General features: G+C 34.9%; 1 protein-coding gene across 3 annotated transcripts in view; it reads left to right on the top strand.

The window, feature by feature from the left end:
- The first annotated feature begins 635 nt into the window (after positions 1-635).
- Positions 636-22,259, top strand: part of pot1 (protection of telomeres 1 homolog) — a 51,911-nt gene continuing 30,287 nt past the window's right edge. For 2 of the 3 annotated variants that reach the window (XM_067379457.1, XM_067379456.1), the window contains exons 1-6: positions 636-899; positions 10,711-10,846; positions 13,458-13,536; positions 13,951-14,048; positions 21,527-21,634; positions 21,754-21,798. In XM_067379457.1, the coding sequence (XP_067235558.1) occupies positions 889-899; positions 10,711-10,846; positions 13,458-13,536; positions 13,951-14,048; positions 21,527-21,634; positions 21,754-21,798 (477 nt within the window). In that variant the 5' untranslated portion in view covers positions 636-888. The remainder of the gene's footprint in view (positions 900-10,710; positions 10,847-13,457; positions 13,537-13,950; positions 14,049-21,526; positions 21,635-21,753; positions 21,799-22,259) is intronic. The other variant, XM_067379458.1, reaches the window with a different exon arrangement.

Below are 22,259 nucleotides of genomic sequence, written 5' to 3'. Positions count from 1 at the left end.
TTACACACTGTTGGAGTTTTATAAAGAATGAAGTTGTGTTTGAATTATACAGACTGCAAGTGTTTAATAATGAAAATAACAACTGCTCTTGTCTCTGTGAATACAGTAAGAAACGATGCTAACTTTAACCATATTTAACAGTACATTAGCAACATGCTAACGAAACATTTAGAAAGACAATTTACAATATCAATTAAAATATCATGTTATCATGGATCATGTCAGTTATTATTGCTACATCTGTCATTTTTCACTATTGTCCTTGCTTGCTTACCTAGTCTGATGATTCAGCTGTGCACAGATCCAGACATTAATACTGCCTGTCTAATGCTTTAAACATGGGCTGGTATATGCAAAATGTGGGGGCGTAATGTTAAGGTTGAACCACTGTAGTCACTCTGACTATTTTAACAATGTCTTTGGTACATTTCCAGACCTCAAAAGGTGCAATGACGTTTCTGCTTGTGTGTGTGTGGTTCAGAAACCCACGGATTTCATCAAAAATATCTTAATTTGTGTCCCGAAGATGAACGAAGGTCTTACGGGTTTGGGACGACATGAGGATGAGTACTTAATGACAGAAATTTCATTTTTTGGGAGAACTAACCATTTATAGAATTGATATGCTCCTACTTTACTGTTAAGTTTTTTCTTCAATTCATTAACATAGATTTTAAATAGCCTATATAACATATGTTGTGGAAGATATTTTTGCTTTCGTATTTCATACTTAAGGAAAGGAATTAATTGTCAATAAATACCATTGTCCTAAGGCAGATATGATTTCCGCGGGGTTTTAATGCGCGGTTCAGTGACGTAATATCCGGTACAGTAAGCGCCCATTCAAACCATCAGCAGGAGGAGGAGGAAGCTGAAAGCGTGCGGTGTATGAGAACACAGTGAGTTTGACATTTCAGCTGAAAGCAATAGTTTAAAATATATGCGGAATGAGTACGCCAGACATCTTGCATTGAGTAACTTCAGCAGGAAGTTAGCTAGAACAAACAAGCTAACTTTGTTGTTTACCTCAGTTGTGCAAGTGTTTTGTACTTTTGCTGGTTCAGCTGCTGCATTTGCTTGGCATTATGTAAACATTTACCTTCTGCAATGAAACGTCTATTTGTGATACGGAAGATGCATACTCTTGCAGTCTAGGGAGTCCTTATATAAATACTTAAGTGATAAATGTTTTCTGAAGTGCATTAAGCGATATAGTTTCAGTTTGATGGCTCGTGTAATATCGCAACCATTGACAGTAATGGCAGCTGTTCTGCATAAATGTCAATGTATAAACTCAATTACATAAAGGCCAGCAGTTATTGCAGCTAAACAACATTTGCCTCGCCACAGATTCCGAAAAAATAAAGTGGACCGTATCTCTTTCTCCCCCATTGTCATTATCGTTTAGCGTGTGCATCTTTCTGTGGTAAATGTGCCTGAGGAGCTGTTTCCTCTAACATTAGCTGTTGTGATGTTGGCATTATTACTGAAGTGTTTTGTTAACAGGAGCTCAAAGGGTCACATTACCATGTTCTTGAAGCGCACTGCTGTTTTCACACTCAAATATATCCATTTAAACACAGCACAGGGTAGTAAAGGTGTGGAAGGTTTGTTTGTCCATTCCAAGGATATTAGTTTTGCAGTGCCCATATCTGTAAACTGGCCATTTTTTTAAATAAGCACCTTGCAACTCTGCAACCAATTTTTTTTTAATGAATATCACGCATAAAATGTCTTTTTTGTACCATGGGGGAAAATAATGCTTAATTGTAATAAAAAAAGTCAAAACTATGACGTAAAAAGTTATACTAAGAGATAAAAAGTTGCAATTGTGACATACAAGATATAATTGAGACAAAAAGACAATTATAACATAATAAATCAAACTAATTCTCAACTTATTTGTATCATAACCTCAGAAACACTTGAGGATAAAATATCACATGAAAAATCACGATTTGCCATGGTTTGCATCATGTCTTTGAAAGATTTTCAGTTTCATTTGAAGCACTTGTAGCAAGTTCACTTGTTTTATATCAGGGGTGTCAAACTCATTTTAGGTTGAGGGTCGGATTGGAAAAAAATAACCATGTGCGGGCCAAATTAATAAAATAAAAAAAACAACAACACAACCTTAGTGCGCTGATAGTTGCATTAATATTAACCATATAAACAACAAATTAATTTGCAGGAAAACTAGTACATTGCTCTTTAAAACTGCATTTTGTTTTTACGAAAAAAACTTCAATTTTTAAAATAATGCTTTATTTAATATTTTTTATTAGTGATGCACCTATTTTGATTTTTCAATTTAATTCAATTCACAATTATTTGTATAGCGCTTTTCAAGATGTATATAATTTCAAAGCAGCTTTACAGAGAATGCATGTCAACATCACAATTTAAAGAATGCAGTTAGCAAATAATGTAATAATTTAGGCAATTAATTTTACAATCACTGTTAGCAGTTTATCTGAACGTAGATGCAATGAGCTCCTGGAAAAATTAATTACATTAACAATAATTAGGATATAGAAATTGTGCAATGTGCATGTTGATCGAGATGATTTTTCATGGCCAATTCCAATTTTTTTATAAGCAAATTGGCAGATTCTGATTTTTTTGTTTTTTTTTAAAGCAAATTTATTTGTTCAAAAAAATATGTGTAGCTTAGAGGCCAACACTGCATTTTTATTACAATCCCAACAAAGATGTTATGCACATGAGCAGTTGTATTCAAATTATTGTATATTTAAATTATTGTATAAATTCAAGATTAACAGCAAAAACAGCATGGTCTGACTTTAGCTTTGTGAAGTTATGCTACATAAGACACTTACACAAAACAAAATCAGCAGATGGACTGAATGAAAATGTAAATTCACTCTCTGACAGTAGGTGGCGCTTATGGAACAGCAGTGATATGGCGTTTCCTTGGTTAGCACTATACACAAAGCTGCGCTGCATCTATAAAGTAGGCTACTACTTTATACAGAGATAAGAGGAAAAGCCATCAAAACTTTTTTGAAAACGGTTCTCTTCAGATATACATTCATATCAACCCCAATTTAATATTTATATTATTCTTCCTATTTTTCGCATACAGTGAGCTTGGTAGAGTATTTATATCATCAAATAAAGTATTTTCTCTGTTGGCGTGTCTGTTCTCCTCATCCGTATTTGGCGTGTGCCTGTGTTAACGTCCTTTTTACAGGCTTAGTAAATATTTCCACACAAATTAAATTTTGGTAAATTATTACAAAGCAGTTTGTTTTCAAGCCCGGAATAAAGATTGACCAAAATAAAACTAAAAAATGTCTGGATTTATGGCCAGTGGACTAGTCGTGCATCTCTATTTTTTTTAATTTTTTTAATTATAGTTTAAATCAACCCCCGGGCCAGATTGGACACCTTTGTGGGCCGTATTTGGCGTGCGGGCCGTATTTGACACCCCTGTTTTATACCGTGTGCTTAATTGACCCTTTGCCGGGAGTTTGATTGACAAGCGATCTAACCAATCATAACGCCGAATCCATCCGCCATTTTTTTTCGACAAAGCAGTCAGGAGTCAGAAGATTAACCTCGGTGGGCTTGAACTTGAAAAATGGTGTGCATTGACATCTTTCCGTGTTTCAAACAACATTCCTTCTGATGTTCATTCATGTTTATTTGATGATATAAATTAACTAGTAGGAAGAGATGATCGGTTCACGAATGTGTACACTTGTGGTGTACTTCAAATCTTTAAAGTGTGTATATATAAAAAAAACTGTACTTGCAGATAAATATTATTGAAATAAAATTCAACTTAAAGTGATAGTTCACCCAAAAATGAAAATTATCCCATGATTTAGTCACCCTCGAGCCTTCCTATATGAGTATCTTGTTTCAGACACAATCAGAGTTATATTTAAAAATATCCTAGCTCTTCAAAGCTTTATAACGGTAGTGAATGGCGCTTACGATTTTAAAAAAAGCACATCCATCCATCCATCATAAAAATTATCCATATGGTTCCAGGGGCTAATAAAGGCCTTCTAAAGTTAAGGCGATGGGTTTTTGTAAGAAAAATATACATATTTAAAAACTTTATAAACTAAAATAACTGGTTTAACGAGGTTCTTTTGAATAAGTGTGAACGCTGCCATCTGGACCTTGGTGCTCACCAAACAAGCAGACCGAGACATTTTCAGGGGTCTCGGTCCGCTTCCAGACAAACTCTGGTGCGGTTTGACTGAAATATCAACACAACATGGACCAAAGACATCTAAAAGAACCAAAAACTTGACATGTCACAAGATGTGACCCTAAAAAGGACAGAATGCTCAAGCAACTGGTTCTTCTCATCGTAGGAGCTACATTGTTCATTAAAGGGTTAGTTCACCCAAAAATGAAAATTATGTCATTAATGACTCACCCTCATGACGTTCCAAACCCGTAAGACCTCCGTTCATCTTCGGAACACAGTTTAAGATATTTTAGATTTAGTCCGAGAGCTTTCTGTCCCTCCATTGAAAGTGTTTGTACGGTATACTGTCCATGTCCAGAAAGGTAATAAAAACATCATCAAAGTAGTCCATGTGACATCAGTGGGTCAGTTAGAATTTTTTGAAGCATCGAAAATACATTTTGGTTCAAAAATAACAAAAACTACGACTTTATTCAGCATTGTCTTCTCTTCCAGATCTGTTGTATATCCGCTTTCACATCAGTGACGCTGCTTCTTCTTCTTTCCTGTTTTACGGCGGTTGGCGTCCAGCTTATTGGTGCATTACCGCCCCCTTCTGCTCCGGAGTGTGGTTCACGACTCCGCAGTGATGCTGCTGATGTAAGACGCTGCTGACGTGTTATCTGGTGCGCCCGAGCTTCGTTTACAGTCTGAGGGAGACGCACGCTGTATTCAAGCTATTCTACGTTGTTTGTATTTTGGTATTGCTGTATTTTTTAAAATGGTGTGTAAGTGTGCATGTCGCGGATGTCCTAATCGCCAAAAACAATGACGTCGGCGTAAAAGTGCATTACCAACGCAGACAGATGAAAGGATTCAAATGAATCAATTCAAATGAATCAGTTCAATGGAATCAGTTCAATGGAAAAGATTCCGGAAGAGAATACAATGCTGAATAAAGTCGTGGTTTTTGTTATTTTTGGACCAAAATGTATTTTCGATGCTTCAAAAAATTTGAACTAACCCACTGATGTCACAAGGACTACTTTGACGTTGTTTTGTTTACCTTTCTGGACATGGACATTATACCGTACAACATTTTCAATGGAGGGACAGAAAGCTCTCGAACTAAATCTAAAATATCTTAAACTGTGTTCTGAAGATGAACGAAGGTCTTACAGGTTTGGAACGACATGAGGGTGAGTCATTAATGACATAATTTTCATTTTTGGGTGAACTAACCCTTTAAGGTTCAGTACAGAACTGCCATATCATTGTAGCAGATCATTGTTTGTGTGTGTGACAGAGGAACCCCTGCTGTTTTTTTGATTCCTTGTCACATTTCATTTGTGAGTTCTCAGCTGGTAAAAATACCACCGTATGAATGAACAAGCGCATTCAGCCAAGCACACAGCATTGTTTAGATGTTCAGTAAGTTTAATCTCAAATATACATCATAAAATCTTGTTCAATCAGGTTGTGACCTTATCCATATTCCTTCTGTTTTGTATCTTTAGGTTCAGTGTTAAAAATGATAGTTTGAATGCTAAGCGAACCAGGAATGTATAATTTTCTTTTTTGTTCCAGACCAAATGAACCAAGATAATTGAACCGTGTGAACATCCTAAGTTGTTGTTTCTTGGCCAGACTTAACAGAAATCACTAGAACTGAGTAGTTTCAATGAATATTAAAGACCTAAAAAATTGTTTCAGCAAATATTTTGTTTTCCCTGCAAATATGAATTTTTTCTACTGTTGTCCATCAAGCATGTTCAGATTGTTCAGCATGTAAGTGGTTGTGTGTTGCTGTGATGATAGTGATGTAAAATGGTGTATTTACTTTAAATCCTAGCGTGTTTTGAGGTCGTGATTTTGAAAAAGGGAGAAAAAAAAACGATGTCTGGGTTAATTAATTCTTATTTGGAGTTGAGAAATCCCTTCAGGAATTAATTAGACACACAATGTATTGATTTTTCTCTCTTTTCCTGAATTCTGTGCTTTTAACAGTAAAGCCTAATTCACTTTGTGCAAGCTTAGTTCCTTTCCGTTCCACTTCGGAGGTTTCAATTTCCTTTTTGGAGTGCCTGAGAGAAATGCGTAGGAATATTCATAAGCACTAACAACATCACTACGGTTCATCCTGATGCCCTGTGTAATGATGTCTTCTGGGGGCGAATAGCACAACTGGATCAAAATGTGCAGTGCAATATATCTGCAGTGCCAAGACATCTAAATCTGGGACAGGTTTGAAAGCGGGAATGCGAGCATCAGTTCAGTCACCGTTTATTGTCACGGTTCTTTAGTTTTGAATGGAGGTGAGGAGACGCATGACATTGTTAATTTCAACCACTGTAAACAACGCTAAGATTCATTCAGTGTGCTTTTAGTGAAGTGTAAATTGTTGGATTTATCGGCTTTTCGGTCTGATGAGAGGTTGTGTCAGAGGTGGACTTTCCATTCACCTGTGAGTTTCATTTTGGGTGTATTTAAAAACTCTCTTCAAGGTCAGTGAAGATGAAGACACTCTTACCCATAAGCCCACTCAGTTTAGCACACTCTCACCCAGGGGCCTCAAACTCAAATTAACAGGGGGTCAGTAGTCAGGTGGTGTCTTCAACGGATTCATCCAAATCGAGTCCCAAATTACTTAGTGTTGCCAAGAGAGTTGAGGCTTAACAGACAGGTTTGAAGTCCATTGGTTTCACTTCCAGCTTGCTCTGCTGCTCTTTATGTCCTGTTTATAGAGTAAATATTTGTTCTGAGATGTGATTTCAGGTGTAATTGTACTATGCAATGCATTGTGAAATCAGAAAATGGGTCACAAACAATCCAATCTGTTTTGATTGATTCATAATTACAGAAAATGCTATAAACATAATTGGAGAACACAAAGAAGTGTGTATTGAATGTGCATTTGTAATGTACTTCAAATCTTAAAGTATATAATTAAACTGTACTTGCTGGTAATTTATTATTAATTAAATAAAAGGCCATTTAAGTATACTTGGAGTATACTTTTTAATGACTATTTCTTAACATTCTTAAAATATGCACTTTGTAATAATGTCAAATTAAAGGTTTTACTGTAAAGTGCATTTTAATAATTTTTTTTATTATTTATTTATTTTTTGTAGGGATGCACTGAAATGTAAATTCTGGGACAAAACCAAAAATTCAGTATGCACTTGGTTGTAAAAAAGTGAAACTGAAAATAATCAATTAATTAATCAAACTTATTTAATAATCAACACTCAACTAGCTAAAACTGAGCCATACAAATATTTAAATTGCACTCAAGGCAGTTTTTATATCAACGTTTTAGTAACAGAATGTTTTTACCTCCAGTTTGTTGGTGAAATATAAACAATTAAAAGACAATAAACTGTAATAACTTGTTTTTATGGCAGATTTATTCAAACATACATTAAATAATGACGACATTACTAACAGGTTAGGTAAAAATGTTTATATATTTAACAAAATGCTCATCTTTAAGTTATTTTTTTCTAGCAAACTGAGTTTATAGACATCAAATAGCTTTCTTGAGGTAGCATAAATGTTATGTTAAGTGACATTAACCGCGTTTCCACCGAAATTACCCAGAACAGTTTGTTCCAGGAACTTCTTTTCCGCTAGAATGGTTGCTGTCTGCGTTTCCATCGCGGTCTAAAGTACTGTGAAGATTAGGCAAATTAGTCTGGTGACGTAGGACTTCATGCGGCTTTCCATTTTTTTAAACTCCATTGTGTTACTGCATGCACCGCAACAGACTTTTAAAAATGGTGGTTGAAATAAAATGCTGCGTGGAGTCAACCAATCAGCATGTTCAGCGGCCAATTCCCACCCATAAAAGTTCCTGAACTTTGGAAAAAGTACTACCTCGTGAGCAGGGACTTTCTGAGGGGGAAATTTTTACCCGGAATTTCATTTAGACCCTGGTCTCTGCGGCCGAAACACACAGAGTACCACTCCAAAATCCCTAGTTCCTGGAGAAAGTTCCTGTGGTTGAAACGTGGCTATTGTATAGCCTACAAGCTGTTTTATTAATGTCTTTTCACTGTTAAAAAACAGAATGAGTGATTAGGCCTACATGAGACAGGATTAATTTCATTGTAATGTATTTTTCAACATACCTTCTGGTGTTCACCCATGTTTATTTTGTGCTATAACTCGTAATAAAGAGGAGATGAGATAATGGGTTTATGTGCACTTGATTCGTGCTGCCTTTTGGCTACAGTTACAGAGCACCAAAATGATATTGTTTGAATTTCATAATAAAATGGACAGAATTCTAAAGTTGAGGTTTTCCTTCATATTAAAAGTAACAAAGCTTTTTGCGATTATTGGAAGTTAGATGCAATAAATGTTTAGTGAAGTTTTGTTCATGCATCAACATCACAGAATAAAAGATTTTAGATTTAGAAACCATGTCATTACCACTTAAAATTGAGAAATTAATTTCGTCAATCCAGAGCTAGTGTCCTCACAGCTGACTGTTTAACTGTTGTAGCTGTTGTAGAAACAGATGCTGAACACAGTAAAAACATGCCATCGGAGAAGCGCTAATTAAATGTCAGTTTTGGTCACTGATTTCGGCCCAAACCAGAAAATTGTGTTTTGAACAAAAAATTTCCGGTAGCCGAAATTTCGGTGCATCCCTAATTTTTTTTATCACGTTTTAAAGAAGTACACATATTTTGATGTACTTAAGCACATGTAAAAGGACTTCATTTTAACTCTAGTGTTATTCGATATTGCATTTAAAGTTAATATATTTTAAATGTACTAAATTGCAACTTCATTACAAATGTGATATATATTTAAATTCATGACATATAGAAATGACATGAAAGTATATTTTAGTTTACCATAAATGCTTCTCAGTACATTTGACAGTAAACTTTAATCATATTTCAAAGACCATAGAAGTAATTATGAAATTACATAGGTATGGTATGATGACCAGTTTGAGTTGCTTATAATGTGCATTTGAAAAAGCAATATGCATCATCTCTTGTCCAACAAAAGACAGCATAACATGTTTTTACTCCAAATTCACTTCATAGCGACAGTTGAGCATTCTTATGTGGCTTCTTGCACAAAATATGGCACAACATATTATTTCATAGTATTCTATCCAGTGATAAACACTGTTGATTAGCATTGAAATATAAATATACTTTATTATCATACCCAAGAAGGCTTGAAGAACTGTTTTAGTCATGTTTAACCAATCAAAGCCTTTCAATCTTCTTGTATGATGCCCAAAGGGATTTCCTGGAATGACCTGCATTATCATACTTCTGTGGGGCATATTTGGAGTTTCTGCGCAAGAGCGCCCTCTGGCTTTCAGATGGAGCAGCATTTACTACTGATCACAGAGCCGTGCTTCACTGAAAAGATGCGCATAAAAAACGCAGTCTTTGCCAAATCGCATGTGGTTTAATTTAGGTTAATCATGAAACCCTAGTTTGCACTAAAGTATATTCCTTTAAAGTACGCCTAAAGTATGTTCTACGGAGCCTCTAAAGGGACATAGTGGTGGGAAAATATATTTCAAAACGCAACATGTTTGCGTTCCCCCAAGAATCTTCGCTTTTGTGAGGGACTGCAAAATCATTGACATATTTTTTTCATCCCATCTCATATTTTTTTTTTTTTTTGGGGGGGGGGCTCCGTAGTTTACGTAAAGTATGCTAAAATATACTTGTTTTTCCACAAGGCTAGTTTTGCTCTATAGTGAGATATTGACAAAATAATGCATCAGGCTTTATATTATTTGGATTTGGATCATATAACACAAAATTTCCTGAACCACATCTGTCATGTATAGGGCATAAAGACCATCTTTAAATCAAGCTGAGCCATAAAATCTTAGATGGCATCAATTATTAAATTCTGTAATCAATGCATTGAACTTTTATTATTAGATCAATGCATTTTTACACATCTAGTCCTGTTTTATGATTTGATTCATCAGAGATTGGAGCACCTTTGCAATGTGCATCCAGCAGATGTTGTTTACGAGGGGTCGAGACTCGAGACTCTACAGTGCTCGAGGGCTGCAAAGGCCAGAAGGTCTATAAAACATCAAGACCCTCAATGGAACTCTCTCCCAGATGTTCTCATCCAGTTCATAGAATGGAACTTCATTTCATCTGAATGAGCTGTTGTACACGCTCATGTTTCAATGGAGCCGCTTGAGATGTTTTTCATTTCAGGGTTACTTCCACTGATTGACGGCGAGCTACACTGGTAGTCTTTTCAGAATTAATTGGTATAATTTGTGATCCACACCATTTTCTCAAGAAGCATTCAGGTAGACGTTTATCAGTGTAAACGCATGGACACACACGTGTACATGCAATTCTTCATTCTCAATTATTCAAACGTCTATTTTTGTGGCTCGATGCCACATGGGCTTAATTGTTTCTGAGAGGTTTGCCATGTGACTTTGGCGTAGCGTGTTGCCTTAGTTTCTAATGACGCATTTTTTCTTTTGCTTGACAACATATACTCATCATTTATTTTTATTGTTACAGCTGTTATCAAACGGACATGCCTGTACAAAAAGTCAATGATTCATCTGACCTAGACGCCAAGGTTCCTTCCCATCTCCAGCGCACATCTATAACAAGCCTCACAATGACCTCTGACCCCTCGCACAGATGTGTTAAGGTTTGATGTCACTCTTTCAGTGGTTTCTGTTTTAACAACTGCAGACATCCTCTGAACTTTATACACTGAATTACAACAAAACTTATTATATGAGTTATATGAGGAAATCATTTTTAATGATGGTGTTGTTTCTGCTTTTTGACACAAAAATGACTACAAATGATCATTAGATTACAACTAAAAACATAAGAATGTTATCTGCACTGAACATAAGAATTTATTATTATTATTTTTTAAATATATTATTTTATTAATATCAATAACAATTTGTTATTAGGCATTTAACAATAACAATATTTTATGCAGTTATATATCACATATATAAGTTATGAGGTATTAATTTTTAATGTTAAAAATTCAGCTTTTTGACACTAACGACTAAAAATAATAATTGGATTACAACTATAAATACATACGGAAGAGGATTAGGGCCAAGCAATAATAAAAAATGAAAACCATCTCGAGATTAAAGTTGTTAAATTTCGAGAAAAAAGTCAAAATAAAATGTCGAGAATAAACCCATTAAATCACGAGAAAAATGTTAAATTTCGAGAAAAAAGTCGAGATAAAATGTTGACAATAAAGTGATTAAATTACGAGAAAAAATGTCGTTAAATTTCGAGAAAAAAGTCTAAATAAAATGTTGAATAAACCCATTAAATTATGAGAAAAATGTCGTTAAATTTTGAGAAAAAAGTCGAGATAAAATGTTGAATAAACCCATTAAATTACGAGAAAAAAGTTGTTAAATTACGAGAACAAATTCGTTAAATTATGAGAAAAAAATCGTTAAATTTCCAGAAAAAAGTCTATTTCGAGAAAAAAAGTTTATTCTCAACATTTTATTTAGACTTTTTTTCTCAAAATTTAACGAGTTTTTTCTCGAAATTTAAAAACTTTAATCTCGAGATGGTTTTATTTTTTTATTATTGCTTGGCCCTAATCCTCTTCCATAAATATATCATGTATTATTTTATTATATTTTAAGTGTATTATTATTATTATCATTATCATTATCAAACTTATAAACATAAATGTGAAATTATTAATTATTATTATATTATTAATAATTAGTTTAAATATAATGGTAATACTACAACAAGTTCTCATTTGTTAAGGTTAAGGTATTAACTATCATGAACTAACAATGAGCAATACATTTGTTACAGTATTATTATTCTTTGTTAATGTTAGTTAATAAAAATACTAATACTATACTAATAAAAATAAAATACTAATACTAATTTTAACTAATAAAACCTTATTGTAAAGTGTTAGCAATATAATATATAATATTAATAATCAGTTGTTTTGATATCTAAATGGTTACAAATTTATTACATATACTATATATTAAAATGCATATAGACAAATATTAAAATAAAAACTGTTTTGGGCACTGTCTAATTGTTAGGCTGCACATATTTTTTTGAGAGTTGATGAATAGCATTTATTTAAAAAGTTAAATAATTATGAAAAAAAAAAAAGATGTTTCCTGTTGGGTTTTATTCCTGAGAGCCCCCTAAATGGTGCCATTAAAATTGCTGTGAATATCAGTAAAAAATATTGGTTAAACCAATTATTGGACTGCTTCTATTTATTGTCTGACATCTTATTAACATGTATATGAGCGTTCAAAATAGGGCTGCACAATAAATCGAATTTACAATTAAACGTGATTACTATTACGGATGCCACGATTTCGTAATCGTTCAAAGGCACGATTACAAGGAAAAATATCCACTTACATTATTCTGCATGTTTACGAGGTATATTATGAGCATGTCACGTTGTGAGAGGCAAATCGCGACTACTTCAGAGTGTAAACGGTCTAACCCAGCATAAAAGTAGCTACCTGTGACGTAGGTGTATGCTGATATATCGAACGCACGCAAAACAATAGCGCTCGCCATTTTTAAAAAGAATGTTTTTTATTTTTATACAAAAATATGGCATGCAGTTGCTTCAAATAATGGTATAAAGCTATTCAATACATTATTCAATGTAAATTGTGATAATCATAATTAATAATCGCAATTACAATTTCAAAGGAATACTCGACAATTATTTTTGTGCAGTCCTAGTTCACAACCTAAACACAAGCCCCACTCTTCTGCATAATGGTAACCACAAAATTCAAAAACATTATAGAAACTCCTTTAAATGTCCAACATAAGTGAACATTAAACACTAACATAAACTAACAACATCTTTCCCTTTACTGAAAAACACATAAAATAAAACTTTAATCCCTAAATTTACTGTCCTAATGCATGCTGGGAACTACGGATCCACTGCCCAGTTAGTTATGTCAACATTAATTTGTGCGTTTCACTCAGCAATGTTAAGTTGACAGAACAAAAATTTTAATAAAGCTGACAATACTCATTTTTAGTATAGAAACAACTGTTACATGATTTTTTTTTTTTTTTAAGTAATGTGAACAAGGATGATTATAGTGAAATTAACAACAGTGAAAATTAATAACAGCTTAACTTAGAATTTTCTCTTTGTATTTGCGTTTAAGATTATATGGTGAGGAAGTGGCTTAATACTTCATAACTGTTGCTATTCAGTTCTTTAAAGTGCTTGAGTTATTTCCTCTGGATAGGCTAGAGTGGTTCACAAAGGTCCCGTGATATCCTGTGCACAGAAAGATGGCATCGAAATGCTTAGAGCTGAGATCAAAGGTGAGTTTCCCCCATTTGAATTTAAATTCAAGGACAAAGATCATGAACAAGCCTGAGACATATCAAGCTGATCTGTTTTGTCAGCAGCAACACTCAATCTGTCTGGCATTCACACCTCGCATCCTGTTTAAAGCAGCTCTGGTGGTTTGGGTTTTAAAAGATTTGTATAGAAAAATCTGCTCCATTAAAATGTTAACTAATATACCACCACTGGTTTTTATGCTGTGATGTATCTAGAGAAAAGAGGCACAATATGAGGCCAATTTGATTGCCTGGAGTGGCTTCTTCAAAGCATGCTTCAAACTCACTCTCATGCTATGATTTTTAGCTCTCGACCCTGCAGATTTTGAGTCTTGAAATGAAAGCGTAGCCGGTCTCACTCTGTCCTTGCTGTTTTCTCACTTTCTTTCTCAGAGGAGGACCTCCCTCAGAGTACCACTGAACATACATCAATCAACGTCATTTTCTTTGGCACATTGGCCAAGGACTTCTCCGAGTCTGTCAAACAAGGGGTAGGCTTCTATGAAACTTTAAAATATTCATGAGAGTATTTGGAAAATATATGTATATATACATATTTTTCAGGGCGCCAGCCTATAAAAAATGGCTCACTTGTGTTTTTTTTTGTTGTTGTTGTTGTTTTTTCTCCAGCATTTTGACCAAACAGTCATTAAAGCCAAAAGATTCAATTTGTTTAATGCAAGAGGCAAAATGCAGTCAAAATATTGTTGAAAAGAGCGAGGCATGTTTCCTTGCTGTTGTTCACAAAATCATTTATATGCACTAGGGGTGTAACAGTACACCAACATGATATCATGTACACCATGTACACGATATGTACTAGGGGTGTAAGAAAATATCGCGATATTATGTTTGGCGATACTGTATCGATTCTCAAAAACACTGTATCGATTAGGGATGGGCATTTTTCCAAAATATTGTATTAGAATATTTGGGCTCGTAAAAACGAATATTCGAATATTCGTTTATTTAAATGAGGTTAAACGAGAAGGAAGTTATTGCTTTATGTTCATCAAGATTTTGTAACCATTTCTGAACAAGCTTACATTATATCTTCAGGTTTTCTTTTAGTTCAAAGCATTAAACAATATGTGTAAACAGAAAATATTAAGAACAAAAGCCTTTTAAGCTCAAGCAGCACGAGCGGGAAAAATACTAATAAAGCAGCCAGTTATCGTAAAAAACGTAACGTACATAACACCCTCGAGTCAGTAGCCTATATGGTTATCGTGTTTTATATTTTTTCACATGTTCATGTTGAGAAAAACAATAATATCCACATGCTTGGGTGAGAAAACAAGCCGCGCTGACAGATGTTGCAGAGACAACGTTAACAATAATACATAACGGTGTGCTAAGTTTCTAACAGTAGCACCTTGTTTTTTGTTCGTAAATATGTCTCCCTCGACGAAACTTAAAGGAAACATATGTCTCAAAATCATTTTGCTATCAAATATCATCTCGGCCCACTCTGGGAGCTCACCTGTCGTGAATGCAGTGATGGACAGCCGTCTTTCCTCTCTGGTGTTTAGATTTCATGTGCTTTCTCAATATGGTGGTGATATTATAACAACTCAATAATAATAATTCATTTGATCAAAAGTATTTCCATTGTGTAAGATCATTTTCATCCAAGTAATTCCAAACTGTGCGAGACAGACGACATTATGTGACGATCAAATTAAATAAACTTGTTAAACATGCTCCACAGCGCCACCCGGTGCATTTAGTTATAACCGCGAGTTTTAGTGCTTAGGATTTATCATGGATTCACTGCATTTACGGCCAGCAAAGCAACATAGTAAAATTCGAACAGTATTTTTATTTTTCGAATATTAATTACAGGTCGAATATTCGACTATATGTGCACACCCCTAGTATCGATATTTATTTGTTTACATCCAATATTCGTGGGTTTGTGTTCGGTTTAAACCACAGACTGTATAAAACCCAACCGCTAGATGTCAGCGTTATCTCAGAACGTAAACTGACGCGTAGCTGGAGAAGCACGAGGTGCATCAATAGCATAGACTGTAAAAAAAGATAGCATTATCAATATCAATAGCATTAGCATTAGTAAACCCAGCTCACAAGACGATAGAATTATTCCGCTCCCGTGGTATACAGAGCTGAAGTGTGTGGACTCATTTTGGCTTCAACTATAAAGAAGCCACTAAGTAGATCGACGAGAGTCAGTTGTTTGCAAAGTAGACCATATTTCTGGGATGCCATCCATGCTCCTGAGAGAGGCGTTCGCTAGAATATGTAATATGTACTGCACGTTTTCCTCTCAGTAACAAAATAAACACAAAACAAAAAATGACAGCGGTGACAGCATAAAGAAAGCATCTGATCATAGCGAGGTGGATATGTTTGCAACAGCTCTGTTCAGCACTTCAGTGAAGGCACGTTTATTTAAATAGCACGTTATACATTAGACTGCTTTAAAGCAAGCAGCTTTACAGTATTAGATATAAAACAGACAATCAGTCATGAAATGGACTATGCACTAGTTGTTAAATAGTTTAGAAATTAAAAACCGCTATACTGTGAACCTTTAAAACATGTACACCTAAAGAATCCTGCACGCACTTACTATTTTCCCTTAGATTTCACAAAATAATGATTAGTTATATAAATGCAAATGATACTGTATTGATTTAAATAAAATACAGTTGTTTGTAAGGTTTTATGCATATGGTGGTGTGTTCTTTATGACAGTTTTTTTCTAAAATTACATCCGCAATATATCACAATATATCGTATCGTAACCCCTGTATCGTGATGCGTATCGTATTGCCAGATTCTTGGCAATACACAGCCCTAATATGTACTTTGGTTTTGAAGTCATGGTTCGGTACAGCAGGGGGGAGAAAACTAAACATAAAATAGCTTTTTTTTAATAAACTGTTTGTTTTTTGTTTTTGTTTTTCTTGAAATGTGTCTCTGATTGTCATTTTCTTAAGGATAAACAAAATCTATCTCTGCTAATGCTGTAAATTATACAGGGAGCCCTTTCTTGCACATTACTATAATATTTAAGGTTACAATTAACAACAGAGCCCAAATTATTACATTCAGTTGCTATAGAGTACCTCAGGGATGACGCGTTTTTGTAGGCCAGCCCAGAAGTCAGCGACGCACGGGTTCCCTCGGTTGAAAGCCTATTCATTTTTCCCATAGACTTTTGGAAAATCGCAAAAAATAAGCTCTGTGTTTAACAAAGGTTTATGACACTTACACGTTTTGTCTATGTTATAATCTTTACAAGTTAACACAACATTTATACATTTTGAAGCCTTAATAAAGTCTTCAGATATAAAAAGCTAACAGTAGGCTATAAACGGACTACAGCACACCATGGTCACGGATCAACGTCGTCACCACCACAGCTTTCTCAAACTGTATTTAAAAAAACAACGTTATTTTAAAAACATGCTCGCTGATTATGATTTGTGCTCTGTATGAATACTTATACACTTTTTTTATGAAAAATGCTGTCCAAATGTCCTGTTTGTCATGATGACATCTAAAGTCCCCGCCAAAGGAAGTAGTCCCTTTTAGCAACTTGTTAGCAACCGTCGTTTTTAAGACACAATAGGTTTAAAAAATCACAAGCGGGTTATAACTGGTGTGTTTTATGTCATAGATAAAAACGTGAAAATATTTAGAGGCTTTGTTAACCACAGACCTTATTTCAGGCGATTTAGCCAAAACCCATTAAAAAAACCCCATAGACTTTAGGGTGATGGAACCAGAAGTTGCTAACTAGAAGATGCTAACTCGCTTCCGGGTTTTGCCTACAAAAATGTGTCAACCCTGAGGTTCTCTCTCTCTCTCTCTCTATCTATCTATCTATCTATCTATCTATCTATCTATCTATCTATCTATCTATCTATCTATCTATCTATCTATATATATATATATATATATATATATATATATATATATATATATATATATATATATAAAATTACGAAAGTAGTTAACTAATGAAACCTTATTGTAAAGTGTTTTTAGAAAAATTAATTTGTCCTTTTTTTTTTAAATCAGATTGTTTAATCTAAGCAATCAGTAGATTTTATCAGTTATCAAAATAATCAATAATCAAAATAATCAATAGTTGCACCCCAGTGGTTAAAAATCATCACTTGAACACTATTGTTTCCTATTGTGTGATACGGCAAATCACATCACATCTGTTTTAATAGTAGATTTTGTCCTAACAAGTGGGAACTGTGACAATTGATGCATGACGAGACATTTTGTCAGTTGTTTGGTTTCTATTTTTGTCACGTCGCGTTGAGTAGTCCTGCCCACAGTAAAATGTCTAGAATCTTGAAATCTTGTCATGTTGCGCCTGGTTAAGATACAATGTAAGGTCACAGGTTTGTGTCCCAGAAGGGCAGATTCAAGAACAACGGACTTAAGCAAATCACTAGGAGCATCTTCTAAATGAATAACCAGTAATTTATGGTGAAAAAATATCAAATGTTCTCCTAAATACTGTTGCTATTTTGAGAATGTCAATATATGTTTCTAGAAGTAATTAGTTTGAACCGTATCAAAGAGGCAGTATAAATAATCTAACTACATGAAAGCCCTGTCATATCTATGCGGCAAATATTTCTGCCTGAGTTCACTTACTTTGAAAACAGGTCATCTGATGTAACCTCATTTGTGTGAAGATGGTTTGAGAGGGTGTAAAGCACTGCAGTTGCATAGGCAGTATTTTTCCGCCTTTCTCCTCCAGCAACACAATGGTCACATCTCAGATCAGCTCCCCATTGACAGACAATGGCTTTGAGAGAGAAAATCAGCCTTGAGAGACGTGCCTTCAGTCAAATCTCTCCTGTTTACTCCCCAAGGATCCTCCTTTGTGTCTCTCTCAAAATTATCTGTTACTTACTGAGAAAAAAAAGTGCCTTGTCACCACTCTTATTTCCAGGAATGGACTCAACTTTGGCTTTGAATCTTACAGTTCTCGAAGTTAGATGTTGAACATGGTGATCTGCAATGGTTGTACTCATCATAAGCATTTCAATGTATGACAGCAACAAAAACAGTTATTTTTTTAAGAGGTGCAGTGTGTAGAAAACTAGTTTTTGACAAAGAAACTCCACTTTTCTTTGTTGTTGCCAGGAGCTTTTTGGAAGACAAATTATAAAACTGCCATTTGGAATGGGTAACAGCGATTCTTAAAACAAGTGGCACAAGATAAAGCTTTGAATTGATGAGCTATCATGATGCTTGGCAGCTTCTATGTAATGATAGATCTAAACATTATCGGTCTAATCTTTGAATATCTGTGAGCAAGGATTAAACTCTTAGATACGTTCTGTAAGTCATCTTAATTTATCCAGATGCTGAAGTCTAAAAATAATCACAAGTTTGAATTTGATCCTAAAGATTAAGGGATGAGATGCCATTTATTTGGTTAGTCCTTTTCACTCAAGGTCATTGTTAGAGGTGTTTGCCAATGCAAGAATCTCTATTATTGATCATACTTGGCTTTGAGGACTTGAATAAACCTATTTGTGCAACACACTTGAATGATACCTCAAATCATGTGGCTTGTTGTGCAGATGTTATATTTCTAAGCAATCAAATTTATGATTTTGCCTGGTGGGTGATAAAACTGGCATAGAAAATCCCATATACTTGATATAAGGACAATAATAAAGAGTCAGAAAAAATCATTAGACAAAAAATATATATATATATAAGGGTTTTCGTTGATTTTTGTGTGTCATATTTGATACATATCACACAGTGTATAATGGTTTTAATAATAAAAATGATACAGTGACGCACTTTAGATTACAGTCCAATTCAGAATACGGCATTAATATGTGCCAACAGCCAATATCCTAGTAATGAGCATGCTAATAAGCAACTAGTTAATAGTGAGAATTGGACTGTAATCTAAAGTGTTACCTGATAATGTTATTTAAATTTTTAATTAAAGGGGTGGTTCATTATGATTCCACTTTTTTAACTTTAGTTAGTGTGAAATGTTGCTGTTAGAGCATAAACAACATCTGCAAAGTTACGACGCTCAAAGTTCAATACAAAGGGAGATATTTTTCTTTCAAAGAATTCTCTATTTAAGGACTACAACAAACGGCTGGTAGGGACTACAACTAGCTTCTTCCTGGGTTGGTGACATCACTAACCCTAAAATTTACATAAACCCTGACCCCGAGAACACACAACAAAGAGGCAAGGAGATGTCACTGCATGTCATAAAAGCAAGATGCCAACATGACAAGTTATAACCGTATTTAAACTAAACTATTCCTGTTCTATCTTCATGCAGCATATATTCTCTGGCTCTGTAGGCATCTTACAACAGTTCCCACAAGAGCGATTTATAGATTATCATGACTAGGGGTGTAACGATACGATACGTATCTCGATACGGAGTTCACGATACGATATGTATCACGATATTTTGAACAAAATGAAACTGAAATTCAAACAAGATTTATTAAAAAAAACATTAACAAATTTCAATATTTGTCCTTGTTGTACACACAAGATCACATTTCAATAAAATAAATAAATATAAAATTTTAATAAAAACCTTCTGTATTCAAATTAACAGTTGAATAGGGCTGTCTGTCACTAAAAGATTTTTTTTTTAATTTAACATGAACTTAGAATTATGAATAGGGGCCATTCACATATTGCGTCTAAAAACGCGTGGAAGGCGCGGCCGCACCGCTTCTCCTTCTTTCCAAAGCGCTTGCGCTCCCGTGGCGTCGGTCGTTGCTATGCAACCTTGAACTGGGCTCTCCAAGAGGATCAGAGGACGTTTCTGCAAAGGATAAACGATTTCTAGCCTTTGCATTAGTTTTACTACGAGATATATTGATGGAGATAAGATATAAAAACCACCATGTACAGCTATGATCAGCTGTTCGGCTGAGCTTCTGATGTTTTGTTACGGAAAGGCCATAGCTGATCGGTTGATTCTTGTCACACGACCTGCGGTGCGCTTGCGGCATTCTGAGAAGTTGAGAATTGCAAAGAACTTAAAGCAAAGCATCGCAAGCGTCTTTTGCTTTTCTGTGAGCACAGCTGTTGCTGTGCACTGCGGTGAAAGAAAGCCACGACTTCTCACGCGACCATGCAAGAGACTGACATGAGAAACGTTTAAACCTGCTTGCAAGATTCAATGTGTGCCCGAAACACTTACTGAACTAGAGAGCTGATTGAGACACACCATCTATGATAAATCGTTACACCCCTAATACTTATAGTAATTTAAAAATGTGGTAGCATTGGATCTGGACAGGAAGGATAACTCTGGGAGTTGGAAGGGGTGTGTCGCGATTCTGCCTTCTCAAATCGCGATACAGGTTCGTGGAACTGCGTATCGCGATTTCGATTTCATATCGCTTATCGTTACAGCCCTAATCATGACAGAATATGCTAATCAGTGACTTTAAGATATCCCACATCAGCTACATAAATTAACCAACTAACCATTCAGAAACGTCCTATTGCATTGTACATGTTGTCACTTCTTCTTGAGTCTCTCCATCATTGTCCGACTCCGGTTTGAACATAAAAGACTGAACAGTTTCTGACATTTTTAGTGAGTCTTCGTGAGGTAATCGACACTACGTGCTAACATGAGCTCTTGAAATCCCGCCCTCTGCGTAGGGGCAGCAGCTCATTTGCATTTAAAGGGACACACACAAAAACGGAGCATTTTTGCTTACCCTCAAAAAGTGACAAATTTAACATGCTGTAAAAAATTATTCTGTAAAAAATTATTTTGAGCTAAAATGTCACATACACACTCTGGGGACATCAGAGACTTATTTTACATCTTGTAAAAATGGCATTATATCACCCATTTAATATAACTTATGATTTACTGAACTTTTTTATGGCTGGCATAATACATCATGAAATGAATTATTACAATGATTTTTTTTTTTTTTTTTTTTTTTTTTAGGATGTTGTCTTATTGGCAGACTTCACTATCAGAAAGTCTCCATCTTTTCTTAGAGACAAACTACATCCTTGTCAGTTGGAGATGGATGGCAAAGATGCCTGTGTTTATGTGAGTGTTATGTGTTTGCATTTTAAAATCCCCACCATCCTCCTCTTGAACTTTGTGAAAACCATATTTCTTACTCCAATATCTATTTTTTTAATTGCTTCTATTGGGATGTTTGATAGGTATGTCCCTCGGCAGCCCCCTCCCATGGTCCCTCCAGTTCAGAGGTGCAGTATAAATTTCTTTTCATGTAGATATGAGAAAAAATTTCTCCCACTTTATCTTAAAACCATATATGCAGTTTATCCCTCAGAGATCAAGGAGATTCTGTATTTAAATTGGCTTCTGTCTACTGGCTCTGCTCTGTATGATTGTGTGATTGGTTGTTCCTTCAGTTGAGTACAGCGTCTCTTTTAATTTGCCAACCTCTTTTACATTCGCTTGAGCCAGATCAAGTGCTTTAACACTACATGCCTCCAGACACTTTCAGTCTTGACGAAATGAAGAAATTCAAGGAAACTTGCTCAGTGTTAATTTTCTTGCATGCATTGGATTTGTTGACATTAACAATGGATATCTGATATAATTACTATACATTGTTGTAACCATGTTGTACTATGGTACAATTTTTCAGTTTTCTTTTTGGGGTAATCAACATTATCCCACAAATGTGATGATAGAGCTTAAC

The sequence above is a fragment of the Chanodichthys erythropterus genome, chromosome 24 (assembly GCF_024489055.1).
Source record: "Chanodichthys erythropterus isolate Z2021 chromosome 24, ASM2448905v1, whole genome shotgun sequence".
NCBI classification, from domain to species: Eukaryota; Metazoa; Chordata; class Actinopteri; order Cypriniformes; family Xenocyprididae; genus Chanodichthys; species Chanodichthys erythropterus.
This window is presented reverse-complemented; position numbering and strand designations above follow the sequence as displayed.